Source organism: Procambarus clarkii, chromosome 54 (assembly GCF_040958095.1).
Source record: "Procambarus clarkii isolate CNS0578487 chromosome 54, FALCON_Pclarkii_2.0, whole genome shotgun sequence".
Lineage (NCBI taxonomy): Eukaryota > Metazoa > Arthropoda > Malacostraca > Decapoda > Cambaridae > Procambarus > Procambarus clarkii.
The window spans coordinates 25,067,674-25,088,656 of record NC_091203.1 but is presented as its reverse complement, the minus strand read 5'-3'; the positions used below and the strand labels follow the sequence as shown (position 1 = coordinate 25,088,656).

Genomic DNA, 20,983 nt, shown 5'->3' with positions numbered 1-20,983 from the left:
TGGTGGGAAAGTGTTCTAAAGTTGTATATATATATATATATATATATATATATATATATATATATATATATATATATATATATATATATATATATATATATATATATATATATATATATATATTGGCAGCAGCAGACATTTAAGACAACTTTCTTGAAGACATTTGTCATCGAATGTGACAAAGATCCATGATTCTAGCAAGAATCTTCTCACTATATCTTGTGTTCTTCTTGACTTGAGAAGGAAGTTGAAATATTAACTCTCCAAAGTTGTTTTACAAGGTTATGGTCTGACGCTAAGACCGTTATAGCTGTTTCTATTCCGGTCAACATTTTCAAAGGTAGAGGAGATGTGAATATAATTTGAGGCGAGGCATATATCATTGAGAGTGAGGTGGCCAATATAGATCTACAATATGGGGGGGGGGTCAGGGTGCTGGGGGTGAGTCAGTGTGCTGTGGGTGGGTCAGGGTGTTGAGGGGGTGGTCAGGGTGCTGGGGGTGAGTCAGGGTGCTGGGGGTGAGTCAGGGTGCTGGGGGTGAGTCAGGGTGCTGGGGTGAGTCAGGGTGCTGGGGGTGAGTCAGGGTGCTGGGGGTGAGTCAGGGTGCTGGGGGTGAGTCAGGGTGCTGGGGGTGAGTCAGGGTGCTGGGGGTGAGTCAGGGTGCTGGGGGTGAGTCAGGGTGCTGGGGGTGAGTCAGGGTGCTGGGGGGGGGGTCAGCATGCTGCGGGTGGGTCAGGGTGCTGGGGGTGGGTCTGGGTGCTGGGGGTGGGTCAGCGTGCTGGGGGGTCAGCGTGCTGGGGGTGGGTCAGGGTGCTGGGGGTGGGTCAGGGTGCTGGGGGTGGGTCAGGGTGCTGGGGGGGGGTCAACGTGCTGGGGGTCAGCATGCAGGGGGTCAGCGTGCTAGGGGTGGGTCAGGGTGCTGGGGGGTGGGTCAGCGTGCTGGGGGTCAGCGTGCTGGGGGGAGGGTCAGGGTGCTGGTGGTCAACGTGCTGGGGGGTCAGGGTGCTGTGGGTCAGGGTGCTGGGGGTGGGTCAGCGTGCTGGGGGGTCAGCATGCTGGGGGTGGGTCAGGGTGCTGGGGGTCAGCATGCTGGGGGGAGGGTCAGGGTGCTGGGGGTGGGTCAGGGTGCTGGGGGTCAGCATGCTGGGGGGAGGGTCAGGGTGCTGGTGGTCAACGTGCTGGGGGGTCAGGGTGCTGGGGGTGGGTCTGGGTGCTGGGGGTGGGTCAGCGTGCTGGGGGGTCAGCGTGCTGGGGGTGGGTCAGGGTGCTGGGGGGGGTCAACGTGCTGGGGGTCAGCATGCTGGGGGTCAGCGTGCTAGGGGTGGGTCAGGGTGCTGGGGGGTGGGTCAGCGTGCTGGGGGTCAGCGTGCAGGGGGGAGGGTCAGGGTGCTGGTGGTCAACGTGCTGGGGGGTCAGGGTGCTGGGGGTCAGGGTGCTGTGGGTCAGGGTGCTGGGGGTGGGTCAGGGTGCTGGGGGTCAGCATGCTGGGGGGAGGGTCAGGGTGCTGGTGGTCAACGTGCTGGGGGGTCAGGGTGCTGGGGGTGGGTCAGCGTAGGACCAAGATGGCGACGTTGGGTGTTTGTCAGAACATCACCCCAGAGGGTGTGTCGACAGTTGAAATCACCAAACAGGAGCACCAGCTCTGGCAAGGAGTCCAGGAGGTGCTTAAGATCAGGAAGGGAAAGCGGAACATTTGGGGGAAGATAAATGGAACCGACCGTATACCATTTACTCACAAAGACACGGGCTGCAGAGCAATGGATAGGCGATGGAAAAAGTAGGGGGGACGAAGGGAATATCAGTACAAATCAAGAGAGCAGAAGAGTTATGGGCCCCAGCAAGAGCTGGGGGGGGGGAGAGGGGGGAAGAAAGGAATAACCACGAAAGCGACCAGGACGAGCACCAAGCATCGGCTCCTGGAGACAAACACAAAGGGGTGAAAACTGTGTAATCAGAAGTTGGAGTTCATGGAAGTTGGCATAAAATCCACGAATATTCCTTTGAAGAATAATTATCAAAAAAACAGAGAACAGCAACAGAACAATGAAGAAACAAAGGCAAAGAAGAACACAGTATATTAAATAAGCTCAGGATCAGGGTCAGTGAAAATCAGGGTTAGAGTGCATAGGTAAATTTAGTAAGGATGGAGTGAAGGGAGTGAGAGGACAGACCAGAGGCGGACGGGTAGGGTCCGGAGGAAGAGGAGATAACTGAGAGGGGCTGTCAAGGACAGCAGGAGGAGGGGGGGGGGGGGCAGAAACCGGGGAGCGAACCTCAGCAAGCGCGGCAATCGAGCGGGAATCAGTGGTGAAAGAAACCTCCATAGCCGGGACAGGGATCCCGACCACTGAAATGTGAGGTGTCGTAGCAATAGAGTCAGAGGTTGGGAGGGGGCGAGGAAGAAAGCGATGCCTTACACGCCGGGGAGGAGGAAGGAGAGGAGCCAGGTTTACGCTTTCCGATTCAAAGAGACAGGTGTTCCAGCAACAACGTACTGGGCGAGACTCAATAGTCTCAGCAGAAGAAGAATGGGGATAAACAACATGAAGATTGCTGGGAGGATGATGGACATCAGCCTGGACAGACAGGCAGCGTGGAGGGCCAAGAGAATGTGGGGAGGGTTGGGAAGAAGGATCGGGGGAAGAAGAGAAAGAAGACACAGGAGACATGGCGAACAGGGTAGGAAAGGGGGAAGGGGGAACTCCAGAAGGAGAATCAGGAGGGAGACCTTTTAGGACAGAACGTAAAGGAACGGGGGAGGTGGTGGTGGGTATGTCTGGGTTCAAGGGCTGGAAAAGGTTTTGGGACTGAGTAAGGTGGGAAGGATGAGGAGAGGTAGAACGCAACACACGAGCTTAAGATACGCCAGTGAAAGGGTGGAGACGGCGGACTTGGCGTCTCGCTTCAGGAAAAGTCAAACGATCTCAGTGTTTCAAGTTGAGGACTGCTTCCTCAAACTTATAGCGTATACACGTGTGGGAGAAGGTAGTGTGGGCCTCACCGCAATTGAGGCAGCGAGCCTGGGGAGATGAGCAATCTGTCTTAGAGTGGTCATCACCCGGACACATGGGGCATAGAGAGACAAAACTTGAGCATTTGAAGGAATCGTGCCCGAACTTCCAGCACTTATTACAAAGTCTTGGAGAGGGAATGTACTCCTGAACGGAGCACCTGGCACCAGCAAGAATGATAGAGGGTGGAAGGGTCCTACTATCGAAGGTGATTTTCCCAACTCGAAGGGGCTGATGGCGACGACCACGAGGGGATCAAGTGAACGTGTCCACCTGGAGGACAGGATGGCCTTGGGCTTCGAGGATATGTTTAATATCCTTATGACAGTCTATTAGGTCCCAAACGCCAGTTGCAACATGGTGCAGGAGGAGAACAGTGGCAACACTGGCATTTAACCGAGCGTTTTTAGAGACGCCCACCCCACGAGCCTGAGAAGTCATAGGAGGAACAGTATTCAGCGACATGAAAACAAGAGGCAATACCTTCATTCAGGAATGTGACCCTAACCCTCCACGGAGCCACAATTACAGGACACCCAACAAGAGACATGTTGCCGGTCTTGCCGGGGCCCCCCCAGGGGTGCGTCGTGTGTATACGCCCCACAATTGCCACCTTAAAAACCATCAGTTCGTCGAGATCGGGTTCAGCGACGAAAGGAGGATTGACAATAAAATTGTTCCCTCACTAGAGACGTTGGGTACTACAGTTCTACGGGTGAGAGAGTATGCCTCCCCAAACACCCGGACATCAAAGCAGAAGTCCAAAAGGAATAATCAAGACTGGCAAAAGGTCAGCAGGAAATGACAATTAAAAAAGGAGAAGTGGGGGGAGGGAGAAAAATGAAACACAAGGAAAAGGAAAAAGATATTGGTGAAGACAGCAGCAGGAGTATAAGGCTACAAAAGGACAGAGGACTGACCCATGGAGCATCACACCCCGGCAGCCGTCCACCAAGCCCCCTCACGACGACAACGGGCCAGAAAGGCAGGTGATGGCGAGATAGCCCCAGTCTACCTGTTGTGGTGTGGTCCAGCGCCTTGGCGTCCACGTGAATAGGTGAGAGGATTCATATTGTGGGCAGAGAAGGGAGAGCTCCAGAGTTTAACACTGAAGACCCCTTACCCATTCTTGACCTCTCCAAGTCGGCGGGGTCCGCTTGCCATGATTTCAGGACTCAATGTCCGCGCGGCCCGGTCCCTGACCAGGGACCAGATTTATGAAGCAGTTACGCCAGCATTTACGAACCTGTACATCTTTTCTCAATCTTTGGCGGCTTTGTTTACAATTATTAAACAGTTAATGAGCTCCGAAGCACCAGGAGGCTGTTTATAACAATAACAACAGTTGATTGGCAAGTTTTCATGTTTGTAAACTGTTTAATAAATGTAACCAAAGCCGTCAAAGATTGAGGAAAGATGTACACGTTCGTAAGTTCTTGCGTAACTGATTTGAGAATCTGGCCCCCAGGCCTCCTGGATGCTGGACTGGTTAACCAGGCTGTTGGAGGCGACTGCTTGCGGGTCAGTAGATTCATAATTCTATTCCTGGTGAGTTATGTGCGAGACGAAGTTTTCTGTGGGTCTTATTTAATGTTCAGTAAATACGTCGATCAGGTGCAGGGAGTCGTACAGGATCTTATTTTTTGTTTTTCAGTGACTATAATTATTGGACATTTAATTCAATTTGAGGTGTGTAAAGACTGAAATATAAACTTCAACTTGTGAATGATTGCCTTTGAATGTGATGTCCTGGAACCTGAAATCATTCTAAAGCCACGAGTGGTACAGTGAGTGAAAGTCGTTCGCTTAAGATAATTTGCTGAATTCCATTATTGAAATGTTAATGTTATTATCATTTAAGAGAAAAGTACAATTTAATGTTTATATTTAAATAAATGAATGCTAGCAGCTTCTATCTCAACTTTTCCCTTCTACCATTAGCTTTCCCTTTCCCTCCCTCCCTCCCTCCACCAGCCTGGCTCCCCCTCCCACCAGCCTGGCTCCCCCTCCCACCAGCCTGGCTTTCCCCTCCCACCAGCCTGGCTTTCCCCTCCCATTCTGCCTTCAGCAGCAGGGTTCCATATTCCTTTATTCCCATGACTGCCATCTTGTTGCCATTCTCCTGCCATCACCCCCTCCCCTACCCCCCCCCCCTTTCCCCGGTCCTGATCTCCGGCTTTCCTCCCCCCCCCCTGAGGTCACCGCCTGACTCACCAAGCTGTTGCTTCCTCCCCGCAGGAAAGTGCCGCCACTGTCACACACGGGCCAAGTACCTGAGGGGTCAGAGCAGCTTTGACTCGGGCTCAGCTGCACGCGGGAGGCCAGCCATTAGCAGCAGCAGCACCGGCAGCTCCCCCAACAACAGCAGCAGTAGCAGCAGCAGCAGCAGCACGGCCAGCGCCAACAACAGCGACGGTGACGGGGGCAACAGCACCAGCAGCAGCAGAAGCAGCAGCAGCAACGGAGGTGGTGGTGGCGGCGGCGGCGGCGGCGAAGATGGCGGTGGCGGGAGTGCCGGGGCCGCCAGCGGCACAGCGGCGTCGCCAGCTGCCAGCAGCAACAGGCTGGTGCGACAGGCGTCGGTGGCGGAGACCAGGAGGAGGTCACGCAGCATGGACAGATACGACGCCTTCAGGGTGACAGGTGAGCCCTCCACCCGTCACCTGGGAGCTGTACTCACTCTTGCTCCGGGTGTACGTTCAGTATACTTCACTCCTCACCTGTGTATACCACTACAGTATACTTCCTGCTGGCTCAGTGAGGTATACTGGCCGCCTGAATACCCTCCAGAGGTTGTTAGACCTTAATAACCCTCCAGAGGTTGTTAGACCTTAATAACTCTCCAGAGGTTGTTAGACATTAATAACCCTCCAGAGGTTGTTAGACCTTAATAAGGTTGTCTGCTTAGTCATTAATAACCCTGCAGAGGTTGTTAGACCTTAATATAACTCCACAGGTTGTTAGACCTTAATTAGTTTGTCTGCTTAGGCCTAAATAACCCTGCAGAGGTTGGTAGGCCTTGGTGATGGGGCCTTAAGCCCAACAACCAATCACTCCGCGTGTAATCAAAACCTCAAATGACCAATAATTACAATGATTTGAAGACAACGATATACACTAATTACCACCTGGGTGAAGGGGGAGGGGGGGGGACATGGCCCAATTAACCCTAGAGTCATTAAGCAGAACAGTGAAGTCTTTAACGAGTTTACTGAGTATTATACAGCCTTGTCATACACGGGGGACGCCTTGGGAAAACTCCCACAGTCATACACCATACAGTACAGTGTCTCCCACAGTCTATACACCATACAGTATAGCATCTCCCACAGTCATACACCATAGCGTCTCCCACAGTCTATACACCATACAGTATAGCGCCTCCCACAGTCTATACACATAATACAGTATAGCGTCTCCCACAGTCTATACACCATACAGTATAGCATCTCCCACAGTCATACACCATAGCGTCTCCCACAGTCTATACACCATACAGTATAGCGCCTCCCACAGTCTATACACATAATACAGTATAGCGTCTCCCACAGTCTATACACCATACAGTATAGCATCTCCCACAGTCATACACCATAGCGTCTCCCACAGTCTATACACCATACAGTATAGCGCCTCCCACAGTCTATACACATAATACAGTATAGCGTCTCCCACAGTCTATACACCATACAGTATAGCATCTCCCACAGTCATACACCATAGCGTCTCCCACAGTCTATACACCATACAGTATAGCGTCTCCCACAGTCTATACACCATACAATATAGCGTCTCCTTCAGTCTATACACCATACAGTATAGTGTCTCTTACAGTCATACACCATACAGTATAGCGTCTCCCTCAGTCTATACACCATACAGTATAGCGTCTCCCACAGTCATACACCATGCAGTATAGCGTCTCCCACAGTCATACACCATACAGTATAGCGTCTCCCTCAGTCTATACACCATACAGTATAGCGTCTCCCACAGTCATACACCATACAGTATAGCGTCTCCCACAGTCATACACCATACAGTACAGTGTCTCCCACAGTCATACACCATACAGTACAGTGTCTCCCACAGTCATACACCATACAGTATAGCGTCTCCCACAGTCATACACCATACAGTATAGTGTCTCCCACAGTCATACACCATACAGTATAGCGTCTCCCACAGTCATACACCATACAGTATAGCGTCTCCCACAGTCATACACCATAGAGTACAGTGTCTCCCACAGTCATACACCATACAGTACAGTGTCTCCCACAGTCATACACCATACAGTATAGCGTCTCCCACAGTCATACACCATACAGTATAGTGTCTCCCACAGTCATACACCATACAGTATAGCGTCTCCCACAGTCATACACCATACAGTATAGCGTCTCCCACAGTCATACACCATAGAGTACAGTGTCTCCCACAGTCATACACCATACAGTACAGTGTCTCCCACAGTCATACACCATACAGTATAGCGTCTCCCACAGTCATACACCATACAGTATAGCGTCTCCCACAGTCATACACCATACAGTATAGCGTCTCCCACAGTCATACACCATACAGTATAGCGTCTCCCACAGTCATACACCATACAGTATAGCGTCTCCCACTGTCATACACCATACAGTATAGCGTCTCCCACTGTCATACACCATACAGTATAGCGTCTCCCACAGTCATACACCATACAGTATAGCGTCTCCCACAGTCATACACCATACAGTATAGCGTCTCCCACAGTCATACACCATACAGTATAGCGTCTCCCACAGTGTATACACACTATACAGGCGTTGAAAGTTGACTTCCTCACCGCTCAAACTTTTGTTAAATGAATTTCCAAAATTCCTAAACTTTCTTGTCGTCAATAATTAAGGCTGGTCAACACTTCCCCCCCTCCCCCCCCCTCCCCCCTGCTGGTTGTATATGATTACTGAGCCTCAGGGTGACGTCCCACACCGTCCTGACGTCACACTGAGCCCCGGGAGTGACGTCCCACACTGCCCCGACGTCACACTGAGCCCCGGGAGTGACGTCCCACTCTGCCCCGACGTCACACTGAGCCCCGGGAGTGACGTCCCACACTGCCCCGACGTCACACTGAGCCCCGGGAGTGACGTCCCACTCTGCCCCGACGTCCTAACTAGACTCCAACATCTCTTATTATAACTGGACGTCGTAACAACGCCGCGACGTCTCTTCCTCCTTGACATCTTGGACAACGTTGTGTTGAGGTGAAAGAAACGTTCATGTTGACGACGTCACCACTCCGACAACATTCCTTGATGTGGACGGGGGGGTTGACACTCGCCCCCAGCAGTTTGATCCGGGTTCGAGTCCTGGCCAGGGGAGCTCCAATCCCTATAACTGTCGGCCGTGTTCAGTCAGCAATAACCATGGACCAGGTTGTTAACCAACTTGCCAAGGTAGGACGGACCACGAGCGATGGGAAGCACTCAGCGTACCTGGTCGTACTCGAAGAGGGATGGGGAGCCGTGGTCGTACTCGGGAAGGGGGAGCCGTGGACGACCCCAACCGCCCCTCCCTCTATCGTATATATATATATATATATATATATATATATATATATATATATATATATATATATATATATATATATATATATATATATACATATATATATATCATAAGAATGTAACTAGAGGGAGAAAACGAATCTTGCAAACGTTTTCTATGTTCCAACATATTATCAGGGAATACTGATAGAATATCGTGAAGATTAAGTTTCTAAAGAGGTGGCATGGGCAGGAATAACCCGTAACAGATAGACAGACAGACCTGGGCTTGGGATTATATACACCCCCCATTCCCCCCCCCCCCCCAACCCCCGAGTAGATAAAGATCCATAAACATCGATTACTGGAAGTGACATTATTAAATGGGTATGGGAGTGACGTCATGATAAATGGGGTGTTCCCCTATTTCTTGACATGTCCGAGACACGCACACTATTATTTTATACAATTTTATATCCATCACAAATCTTAACCAGTTGTAGAGCTAATTGATATAATTCTGGACTTGCATTAATACCATCTAATTCACTATTTTTATATAAATGAAGATCCATTAATTATTTCTTTCAGTAACTGATTTACACTCCACAGTTTTGTCTGAAGTAAGCCAGCCAATTGAATGATTACAACCTCTTAAATGAACAAACAATGCGGGGTTCATTGACCCTGTTCATAACAGGTTCAGCTCTTGACCTGTTTTTAAGCTATAATTGTGTTATTTTCAGGTCACGAATCTATATTTACGTTTACCAAGTGTATTTGGTTAACTAGGTAACTATTGATGATATTTATTTATGAGCGTTACAATAATAATTTATATAGCTATTGGATTTATTTACTTACCCTGGTCGAGCCATTAGAGAAGCCTGCCCAGTTGTCACCCTGAGAAGGTGTCAAGCTGCATGGGTAACAGCTTCTCCCCAATATCAACCTACCCTGGCTTTGCGCCCATGGAGAGGCCACTCCAGACCGACAACCAGAGCGCAACTCCATAGTCTCCTGAGACTGGTGGATGCCTACTGATGGACAGGGTGCAGGGGAGGCGGGGGCCCGCGGCCCCATCACTGGGGGACAAGCGCGGGTGAACCGTCGACATTGTTGTGGCGGGAAGCGCGCCCTCGCCACTGCTGCGGTAGTCTATTTACCACCACAACCACAACTATGGTGCTCGCCATGGGACAGGTGCAGGGAACACCATGGGACAGGTGCAGGGAACACCGTGGGACAGGTACAGGGAACACCATGGGACAGGTACAGGGAACACCATGGGACAGGTACAGGGAACACCATGGGACAGGTGCAGGGAACACCGTGGGACAGGTACAGGGAACACCATGGGACAGGTTCAGGGAACACCATGGGACAGGTACAGGGAACACCATAGGACAGGTACAGGGAACACCATGGGACAGGTGCAGGGAACACCGTGGGACAGGTACAGGGAACACCATGGGACAGGTACAGGGAACACCGTGGGACAGGTACAGGGAACACCATGGGACAGGTACAGGGAACACCGTGGGACAGGTACAGGGAACACCATGGGACAGGTTCAGGGAACACCATGGGACAGGTACAAAGGGCACTATGAGACGGGGGAGCACCGTGGGAGAGGAAGTGCTCCTCGATATAGCTACAGATCCACCGTCCCTCTGTCCCACGCTTCCAGCCTAATCTCCTCTCCCATCACCTCCCATAACAGTCGCCCTTAAAACCTCACCAGCATCCCCCCTTTCCATAGTCCATTTTCAGCGCGCACTTCTCTGCCCCTTCCATCCCTCTTAAAGCTACCCTTCCCTTGTGTTTGATACCCCCACACACCCATCCGTTCTTCTCTCCCTCACTCACCCTTCATGGCGACCGCTTTATAATGGTGCTGATATGATGCTCAATCTCCCGTCTCCCTCCTGAGTCACCCTGTAGGCTGTGGGTATCACAGAAGACGCCAGAGCCACCCTGTAGGCTGTGGGTATCACAGAAGACGCCAGAGTCACCCTGTAGGCTGTGGGTACCACAGAAGACGCCAGAGCCACCCTGTAGGCTGTGGGTATCACAGAAGACGCCAGAGCCACCCTGTAGGCTGTGGGTATCACAGAAGACTCCAGAGCCACCCTGTAGGCTGTGGGTATCACAGAAGACTCCAGAGCCACCCTGTAGGCTGTGGGTATCACCTGGAGCCTCCTGGTAACTGCACAGGGAACACAGGAATCATGAGAACAGGAGTCATGAGAACAGGAATCAATCATGAGAAAGGAATGGAGTTTCAAGGAGATGGTTATCCCAGGCTGTGAAGGGTTTAGAGAATACATAACACGTACCATGACGTGGGAGGACCAAGAGTAGTAGTAGCAGTAATATATAACCCTCCACCAAATGACAGAAGATCAAGTCAAGAGTATGACACAGACAACATGGCAGTTAATAACATAATTGAGAAGGCAGCCTCTGCTGCCTGTTGAAATCGATCCCATCTGCTCATCATGGGGGACTTCAATCACGGAAGGATAGACTGGGAGAACGAGGAACCGCACGGAGGAGAGGATACGTGGAGAGCCAAACTATTGGAGGTGGTGACAAGCAACTTTTTAAGCCAACATGTCAGGGAACCCACTAGGATGAGGGAAAACGATGAACAAGCGAGACTCGACCTAGTCTTCACTCTGAATGACTACGACATAAGGGAAATTGACTTCGAGGCCCCAGTAGGAATGCGCGATCACAGTGTACTGACGTTTGAGTATCTGGTTGAAGAAGGGCTGAAGTACTCGAGAAAGGGAACTCAAAGCAACAGGCTAGCAATCCGTAAGGGAAATTACGAGGAGATAAGAAAATTCCTAACAGATTTAACATGGGAATCAGAGCTAAGGGGAAAGACGGCCCAAGACATGATGGACTACATCACACAGAAGTGCAAGGAAGCAGAAAAGTTTATCCCGGCCCAAAAGGTAAAAAATTAAATGAAGATGAGAAACCCATGGTTTAATCAGAGATGTAAGCTAGCTAAGCAACACAGTAAAAGAGCATGGAGAAACTATAGAAATAACAGGACCCTTGAAAGCAGAGAAGGTTGCCAGAGAGCCAGGAATGAATACGTCAGAGTGAGAAGAGAGGCAGAAGGGCAATATGAGAACGACCTAGCAAGCAAGGCTAAGACCCAACCCAAATTGCTGCACAGCCACATCAGGAGAAAGACAACAGTGAAGGAACAGGTAATGAAACTGATGATAGGGACAGACAGATTCACTACAAACGACAAAGAAATGTGCGAGGAACTCAATATGAAATTCCAGGAAGTCTTCACATTAGAGCAAGGAGACGTTCCAGAGAGAAGAGAAGGAATAATTAACCAGGCACCACTAGAGGAATTAGAGATTACCAGTGGAGATGTAAGGAAGCTTTTGCTAGAGGTGGATGTGACAAAGGCTATAGGCCCGGATGGAATATCACCATGGATACTAAAGGATGGAGCAGAAGCACTGTGCCTACCACTCTCCATGGTTTATAACAAATCACTGGTAACAGGTGAACTGCCAGAAATTTGGAAGGCGGCAAACATGGTCCCGATATACAAGACGGGGGATACAGGAGGCACTGAACTACAAGCCAGTGTCCCTAACTTGCATGCCATGCAAGCTAATGGAGAAAATTGTGCGAAAAAAGCTAGTCGAACATCTGGAGCGAAGGAACTGTGTCACAACACCAGAGGGGTGGGCAGACTGCATATTTTTTGATTGTCAGAAAGCCTTTGACACAGTGCCACATCAGAGACTAGTGCGAAAGCTGGAGATGCAGGCTGGAGTGAAAGGGAAGGTTCTCCATTGGATAAGGGAGTACCTAAGCAACAGAAGACAGCGAGTCACTGTGAGGGGTGAGGTCTCAGATTGGCGAGACGTCACCAGTGGAGTCCCGCAGGGTTCAGTCCTTGGGCTCATACTGTTTCTTATATATGTAAATGATCTTCCAGATGGTATAGAATCATTCCTCTTGTTTGCTGATTATGCAAAAATTATGAGGAGGTTTAAGACGGAGGAAGAAAGTATGAGATTACAAGATGACCTAGACAGACTGAATGAATGGTCCAACAAATGGCTACTAAAGTTCAACCCGAGTAAATGTAAGGTAATGAAACTAGGCAGTGGAAACAGGAGGCCAGACACAGGATACAGAATGGGAGATGAAGTCCTTCATGAACCGGACAGAGAAAGATCTAGGGGTTGATATCACGCCAAACCTGTCTCCTGAAGCCCACATAAAAAGAATTACGTCTGTGGCATATGCGAGGCTGGCTAACATCAGAACAGCATTCAGGAACCTGTGTAAGGAATCAGAACCTTGTATACCACATATGTAAGACCAATCCTGGAGTATGCGGCCCCAGCATGGAGCCCGTACTTTGTCAAGCACAAGACGAAGCTGGAAAAGATTCAGAGGTATGCCACTGGACTAGTCCCGGAGCTAAGAGGCATGAGTTACGAGGAAAGGCTGCGAAAGATGCACCTTGCAACACTGGAAGACAGAGGAGTAAGGGAAGACATGATCACAACCTACAAAATCCTCAGGGATATTGGCAGGGGTAGACAAGGATAAACTATTCAACACTGGTGGGACGCGAACAAGGGGACACAGGTGGAAACTGAGTACCCACATGAGCCACAGGGACGTTAGAAAGAACTTTTTCAGTGTCAGAGTAGTTAACGGATGGAATGCATTAGGCAGTGATGTGGTGGAGGCTGACTCCATACACAGTTTCAAGAATAGATATGATAGAGCCCAGGAATGGGCTCAGGAATCTGTACACCAGTTGATTGACAGTTGAGAGGCGGGACCAAAGAGCCAGAGCTCTACCCCCGCAAGCACAATTATTTGAGTACAGGGGCTTGAGCACCCCCTGGATCCTCCTGAGCACTGCACAGGGAGCACAGGGGGCATGAGGGTGTTGGGTTGGCTGGCTCTGTACTCACAGCAATGGAGGACCCGACATTCAGGTCAACAGATTCAGGAGACAGGAAACTTGTTTCTCATATTCTGACACACAAGGTTACTGTGATGGGAAATATCCCTGCCTGGGGGAATATTTCCCTCTAACGTCTATCACTCCCAAGTGCGCTAACGACTTGTGAAAACATATATGCACGTCTTTAGACCGTTTTCTCCTAATTTATTTGTAGTAAAGTATTTCTCATGATCCACGTCTCCTCCTCCTGCCTGGCCGCGAGGTGACGTTAACCTCAGTCCACCTCAACAGAGCCTCCGCCGTACTCCTGGGTAGCGCCCGAGGCTCCTGCTGCTGGTGGTGCAGGTGGAGGCGGGCGGGAAGGGGGACGAGACCCGACCAGAGGGCGCGCCGGCACCGTCAGGAGGGCGGAGAGCGAGGACTCAGCCAGGGGCTCCAGGGCGTCTCAGCTCCAGACACCACCGCCACCTTACGAAGTCGCCCAGAGTCAGGTGAGGGGGTCAGCTAAGCTCACATGTGACCTGGTGATTGGTATCAAGAGGGTGCCACACCCCAGCCAGGGTGTGGCACCCCAGCCAGGGTGCCACACCCTGGCTGGGGTGGCACCCTGGTGGGTGTGACTGATGCCCCAGGATGCTCCTGGAGGGTGTGACTGATGCCCCAGGATGCTCCTGGTGGGTGTGACTGATGCCCCAGGATGCTCCTGGAGGGTGTGACTGATGCCCCAGGATGCTCCTGGAGGGTGTGACTGATGCCCCAGGATGCTCCTGGAGGGTGTGACTGATGCCCCAGGATGCTCCTGGAGGGTGTGACTGATGCCCCAGGATGCTCCTGGAGGGTGTGACTGATGCCCCAGGATGCTCCTGGTGGGTGTGACTGATGCCCCAGGATGCTCCTGGAGGGTGTGACTGATGCCCCAGGATGCTCCTGGAGGGTGTGACTGATGCCCCAGGATGCTCCTGGAGGGTGTGACTGATGCCCCAGGATGCTCCTGGAGGGTGTGACTGATGCCCCAGGATGCTCCTGGAGGGTGTGACTGATGCCCCAGGATCAGGGCATGTTGGTGGTTCTCGTAATGGTTCAGAGTTCAGACTGTTGGGTAAAGTGAACTTGTCATGATTGGGGAAAGATATATACAGGTTTCACAAGTGATTGCGTAATTGTTTGATTAATCCTGGACATGGACTGCTAATTGAGACACTCTGTGCACACTTTAATGCACGCACGTGCAGCCACTCTCACGCACGTGTAGCGTGAGAGTGTCCCTGGCTGTGGAACAAGGTGTGTGGAACCTGTTTCAGTTTCAAAGGATAGACTCAAATAGTTGAGACAACTTTAAGTTATCCTAGGCTGGTGAAGACCTCAAACTTCAGGAAATGAAACTCCGACTTTAAGTAATTAAGGAGCATTTGCAGACCGGAAATGCTATTACGACCCGGTGGGGGTGGGGGGGGGGGAAGGGTCGAGGATATTATAGAGACGTATAAAGGAAATTGGAAACGAGTTAAGAAATTTGGAGATTAATGTATCACATCTCATAAACTGGTTGATTGATTGATGAAGATTAAGGTGGCACGGGCATGAATAGCCCCGTAAGATCTCATAACCTGACCAACTAGTAGTGTGTAGGCGCTGGCACCAGAGGTGGTGACCCTGGCACAGGTCAGTGCCACTCTGGTGTTGTTACAACACTCCCACTACACCCAGTACACCTCTTTAACATTTTTCTCATTTCTCATTTTTTTCTCAATTCTCATTTTTCTCAAGTACAAAATCAACGCATTATTCTAACTATAAATATTTTTTTATGTATTAAACAAAAGCTATATTTAATTATATAGTTAATATAATATATATGTTATATATTGCTGGCCCAAGAGTGTGTGAGTGGGGTGTGTAAGTGTATCAATAAGTGTATCAGTTTACACTCCCCCCCACACACACACTGCACCCCTCCAAGCTACTGACAGTCCGTCGTGTTTCAGTCGTACTACCAGTTCCCGCCAAGCTACGAGGAGGCGTTGGCCAATTCGATGTCTGCAGTACGACTAGCCGGAGGTGGAGCCGCCCCTGCAGCAGCGCAACCGCCCACCAGAGACCCCACGCCCACGCCCACCGCCACCATACGCTCCTTCCTCACCTCTAGCGTCTCCTCTCAAGGTCAGCCTCTCGAGTGTAACTCAAACTCCAGTTGCTTCTATTCGTATTCAAAGTGGTTGAATAATGTGTTAAAAACTGCTCTCAGTCGCTTGCGGGCGCTTAAATGGCCCCCCCCCCCCCTCGTAGCCTGGAGGTGATTTAAGGCGGGCAAGTAAATAACATGTTCGGATCGAGAATTTGCATTCTGTAGCCTCTTGCAGTCGCCCCGGGAACCACCGGGTCTACTGTATTATGAAATACAGCGGGTTCGTGCCATGCCTTTGCAAAATTATAGCAATAATATGCAAAATCTTCCCCCTACAAATCTCTTCCATTTTCAGCAGAGCCTATAATTCTGAAATGATATAATTATAATACTTATGGATATCTGTAAATACCTGAAATTATCATCAATATCCACAATTCATATATATTCATGCATACGATGATGAGAATGTTCATCTGTAATATATCTTTGTGATATAAATTATATATTAAATTGTCAATCACCAAACAAATTATTTTAAGCAATTATAAATACATATAAATTAAGCCCCGCTTAATACAATCGTATTAATACAATTGTAATAATAAATACAATTGGGCCCTTGCTTACTAGGCCAAGTAAAGCGCTCTGGCTATTAGGCACGACATTATATGATATTTATAAATATACATGTATAATTATTACATTAAATTCTATACAAAATTAAATAATTATACGTAATCAGTGACCATTATATTGAATCTTATCAACAACATGTGATTAACGATAATCAATGTTGATTATATATATATAATTGGTAATTATATAATTACCAATTAAATATATGATCTAAAACAATTTATAATTATATATATTCATATGTTAATGTTTATAATCTTTTTCTAATATTTATGATGCCATAACAACCTGTGATTGTTTCAAGACAAACTCATCAACTAATAAGGGACGACGAGGGACCATAGAGCCAGAGCCAGGGACTGCAGAGTAGGGATCATAGAGCAGTGGGCTCTGTAGTGAGGATACCGGGCACATGGGAGCAGGACCGGGCACATGGGAGCAAGACAGGGCACATGGGAGCAAGGCCGGGCACATGGGAGTAAGACCGGGCACATGGGAGCAGGACCGGGCACATGGGAGTAAGACAGGGCACATGGGAGTAAGACAGGGCACATGGGAGCAAGACAGGGCACATGGGAGCAAGACAGGGCACATGGGAGCAAGACAGGGCACATGGGAGCTGGACCGGGCACATGGGAGCAGGACCGGGCACATGGGAGCAGGACCGGACATAATAACCAGGTTATGCCCGGTATAACCTGTGTTGCCCCTCCACAGTGGCGCTGTTACCGGTGGGACTGCTGGCAAGTCGCAGCTCCCGCGTGCTGGAGGAACAGGCGGCGGTGCTGGAGGCGCAGAGGGAGGCGCAGGTGGAGGCGCAGCGGCAGGCGCAGAGAGAAGCGCAGAGAGAAGCGCAGCTGGAGCGTGAGCGGGACATGGAACGGCAGCGTCTAAGAGAACTCCAGTTGGCGCAGTACTGCGGCTGTGCAAAGTGTCAGGTGGGTGGGGCTATAGGGCCTGGGGTAGAGGGGCGGGGTGGGGCGAGGGCTGGGAGTAGGGGGGCGGGGCGAGGGCTGGGAGTAGGGGGGCGGGGCGAGGGTTGGGAGTAGGGGGGCGGGGCGAGGGTTGGGAGTAGGGGGGCGGGGCGAGGGTTGGGAGTAGGAGGGCGGGACGAGGGTTGGGAGTAGGGGGGGCGGGGTGGGGCGAGGGTTGGGAGTAGGGGGGGGCGGGGTGGGGCGAGAGTTGGGAGTAGGGGGGGCGGGGCGAGGGCTGGGAGTAGGGGGGCGGGGCGAGGGCTGGGAGTACGGGGGGGTGGGGCGAGGGCTGGGAGTAGGGGGGCGGGGCGAGGGCTGGGAGTAGGGGGGCGGGGCGAGGGTTGGGAGTAGGGGGGGGGCGGGGTGGGGCGAGGGTTGGGAGTAGGGGGGGCGGGGCGAGGGCTGGGAGTAGGGGGGCGGGGCGAGGGCTGGGAGTACGGGGGGCGGGGCGAGGGCTGGGAGTACGGGGGGCGGGGCGAGGGCTGGGAGTACGGGGGGCGGGGCGAGGGCTGGGAGTAGGGGGGCGGGGCGAGGGCTGGGAGTAGGGGGGGCGGGGCGAGGGCTGGGAGTAGGGGGGCGGGGCGAGGGCTGGGAGTAGGGGGGGCGGGGCGAGGGCTGGGAGTAGGGGGGGCGGGGCGAGGACTGGGAGTAGGGGGGCGGGGCGAGGGCTAGGAGTAGGGGGGGTGGGGCGAGGGCTGGGAGTAGGGGGGCGGGGCGAGGGCTGGGAGTACGGGGGGGTGGGGCGAGGGCTGGGAGTAGGGGGGGCGGGGCGAGGGTTGGGAGTAGGGGGGGGCGGGGCGAGGGCTGGGTCTCTAAGGCAGGTACAGCAGCCAACGTGTACTTTACTGCAGCAGGTTATTGTCAAGATTAAGCTACTGGGAACAAGAAGTTCCAAGTAGCACGGGCTATGGTGAGCCCGTAGTGGACTTACCTGGCACAGGAGCGGGGCAAGTAGCACGGGCTATGGTGAGCCCGTAGTGGACTTACCTGGCACAGGAGCGGGGCAAGTAGCACGGGCTATGGTGAGCCCGTAGTGGACTTACCTGGCACAGGAGCGGGGCAAGTAGCACGGGCTATGGTGAGCCCGTAGTGGACTTACCTGGCACAGGAGCGGGGCAAGTAGCACGGGCTATGGTGAGCCCGTAGTGGACTTACCCGGCACAGGAGCGGGGCAAGTAGCACGGGCTATGGCGAGCCCGTAGTGGACTTACCTGGCACAGGAGCGGGGCAAGTAGCACGGGCTATGGTGAGCCCGTAGTGGACTTACCTGGCACAGGAGCGGGGCAAGTAGCACGGGCTATGGTGAGCCCGTAGTGGACTTACCTGGCACAGGAGCGGGGCAAGTAGCACGGGCTATGGTGAGCCCGTAGTGGACTTACCCGGCACAGGAGCGGGGCAAGTAGCACGGGCTATGGTGAGCCCGTAGTGGACTTACCTGGCACAGGAGCGGGGCAAGTAGCACGGGCTATTGTGAGCCCGTAGTGTACTTACCTGGCACAGGAGCGGGGCAAGTAGCACGGGCTATTGTGAGCCCGTAGTGTACTTACCTGGCACAGGAGCGGGGCAAGTAGCACGGGCTATGGTGAGCCCGTAGTGGACTTACCTGGCACAGGAGCGGGGCTCTATATTAAACCTACAATAGAGATGTTAGCCTCCATCTTTGAATTTGACTTTGAGTGACAATCTTCCTGTTCGGATGTTCTAGTGTATGCATGTGCGTGTATTAATAAATATACAAATATGTGAAATTGCGTGTAATTATATTCATATATATATTATGGCTTACTGCGCATTTATTAAATATTATATATGGATGATGATGTGTGTATGAATACTGAGACCATACATGACTGACCTGTGGTTGACCTCAACAGAGCTTGTACTACAGCTACTACTACGACGACGCCATGAACGACGGGGGAGCTTTCCCGATGGAGACCCAGGTGCTGATGCAGGAGGTCCTCACCGATGGCCTTGCCTTCTGCTCCATCATGTAGCTCCGCTCGTCTCCAACGGCGTCCAAGCTCTCCCACAAAGACGCTCCAACTCCACAAGGATGTCTTGGATCAACACAAACTGTTTCACGAACGCATCCAAACTTTGTCGAGATGATTTGGTTCTCCACGAAACGCGTTATAAATGTATTTTTAGATCCCACATAATTGCTGTCAAAGGTTTATGAAACTACGTAGTTTTCTAAGGGCGTTCTAGCTCTTTACTGTGGCTCATCTCCCCCATCGATGTCTTCAATGAACCCCCAGCTCCCAAAGGAAGTCTTGAAGGCAGCTCAACTCCCAATTAATGTCTTTAAAACCACCTTATCAAAATCCTCAATGTCGTTCCACTTGTTCAAGGTGTTGAAAGCCTTTAAGAACATCCTTATGATGTGCTTAAAGGCTCCTGTCTTCTAAGGCATACGAGCTCTCCAGAAGCGTTTTAGTATCCAAGCACTCGGAGGCGTCTTAGGTTCCCCAACCTGCCCCAATAACCATGAAATTAGAGCTATTGGGATAATGATATCTAGAGTGAATTAGACAATTAAAGCCGCGACAATATAGACCTTGACTTTCATACTTGTAATCAGTGATAAAAATATTATGAACAATTTACAATATTGACAATGAAAATTCATATATTTCAAATAAAATGAAATATTCGCGATTACTATTGATAAAAGTTATACTATATTTCGTATAATTAAAATACCTTAAAATGTTTGAGCACTGGAATGTCGTGAAGCGAGATGCAAGTGACAACATTCAGTCCCACAAAACACTGGTTATGCACTAATGTGAATGAAGACATTAATCAAACAAACACTAGGGGGAATTATTTGTATACCTTTAGTAGAAAAGTGAAATGAAACGGAATATAAAATCCATCTCTAGCATAACCCAAAACTCTAAGAATTCATTACGAAAGCAGAAAGCTTCGCCAAGCTGCAGTAGTGGTAGTGAGGAGCAGGCAAACGCTTGAAGCAGTCAGTGTGATCAGTAGTATTAAGCTGGCATTGTGTGTGTGTAAAAGGTCAGCTTAGGTCTAGCTAGCACTGCCACAGGCTAAGTAATGCTAGAACTAATCTTAAAAATGCATTTTTTATACCAGCATCAAGGTTTATGTTGGTGAAAGGTATCACTGCCCCTAACTCCATACCACACAAGTCTCCAGTAGAGACTGTGGTGGTTGCCTCACCTTACACACACCCACTTTAATAATGGTGAACCACAAACCTGGGGCCAGATTCACGAAGCAGTTACACAAGCACTTACGAACCTGAACATCTTTTCTCACTCTTTGGCGGCTTTGTTTGCAATTATTAAACAGTTAATGAGCTCCGAAGCACCAGGAGGCTGTTTATAACAATAGTTGATTGGCAAGTTTTCATGCTTGTAAACTGTTTAATAAATGTAATCAAAGCCGTCAGAGATTGAGGAAAGATGTACACGTTCGTAAGTGCTTGCGTAACTGCTTCGTGAATCTGGCCCCTAATTATTTAGGCGTGTGAGAGGATTAAAAAAAAAAAAAAGTTTTAGGAAAATTAGAATACAGAACTACCCTTACTCCCCTCCCTCTCCTAAAGAAGTAGAAACACACCTCAGCTGATGTACTTGAAGCAGTTAGTACGTTATGATGAGACGATAGACATATACCCGACAGCCAGTAGCTTGCCTCAGAGCCTAATGTGTCAGAATCTGTATGGGTCCTTGAAGAAGTGCAAG

The 20,983-nt window shown here is 50.6% G+C and overlaps 1 protein-coding gene across 1 annotated transcript in view; it reads left to right on the top strand.

Moving 5' to 3' along the window:
* LOC123771314 (hormone receptor 4) overlaps positions 1-20,983 on the top strand; it is a 37,206-nt gene that overhangs the window by 11,485 nt on the left and 4,738 nt on the right. Inside the window, exons 2-6 of the mRNA XM_045763804.2 lie at positions 5,250-5,654; positions 13,818-14,017; positions 15,512-15,686; positions 17,008-17,228; positions 19,139-20,983. The exon at positions 19,139-20,983 is cut by the window's right edge and continues 4,738 nt beyond it. Coding sequence (XP_045619760.2) covers positions 5,250-5,654; positions 13,818-14,017; positions 15,512-15,686; positions 17,008-17,228; positions 19,139-19,261 — 1,124 coding nt within the window. The 3' untranslated portion in view covers positions 19,262-20,983. The remainder of the gene's footprint in view (positions 1-5,249; positions 5,655-13,817; positions 14,018-15,511; positions 15,687-17,007; positions 17,229-19,138) is intronic.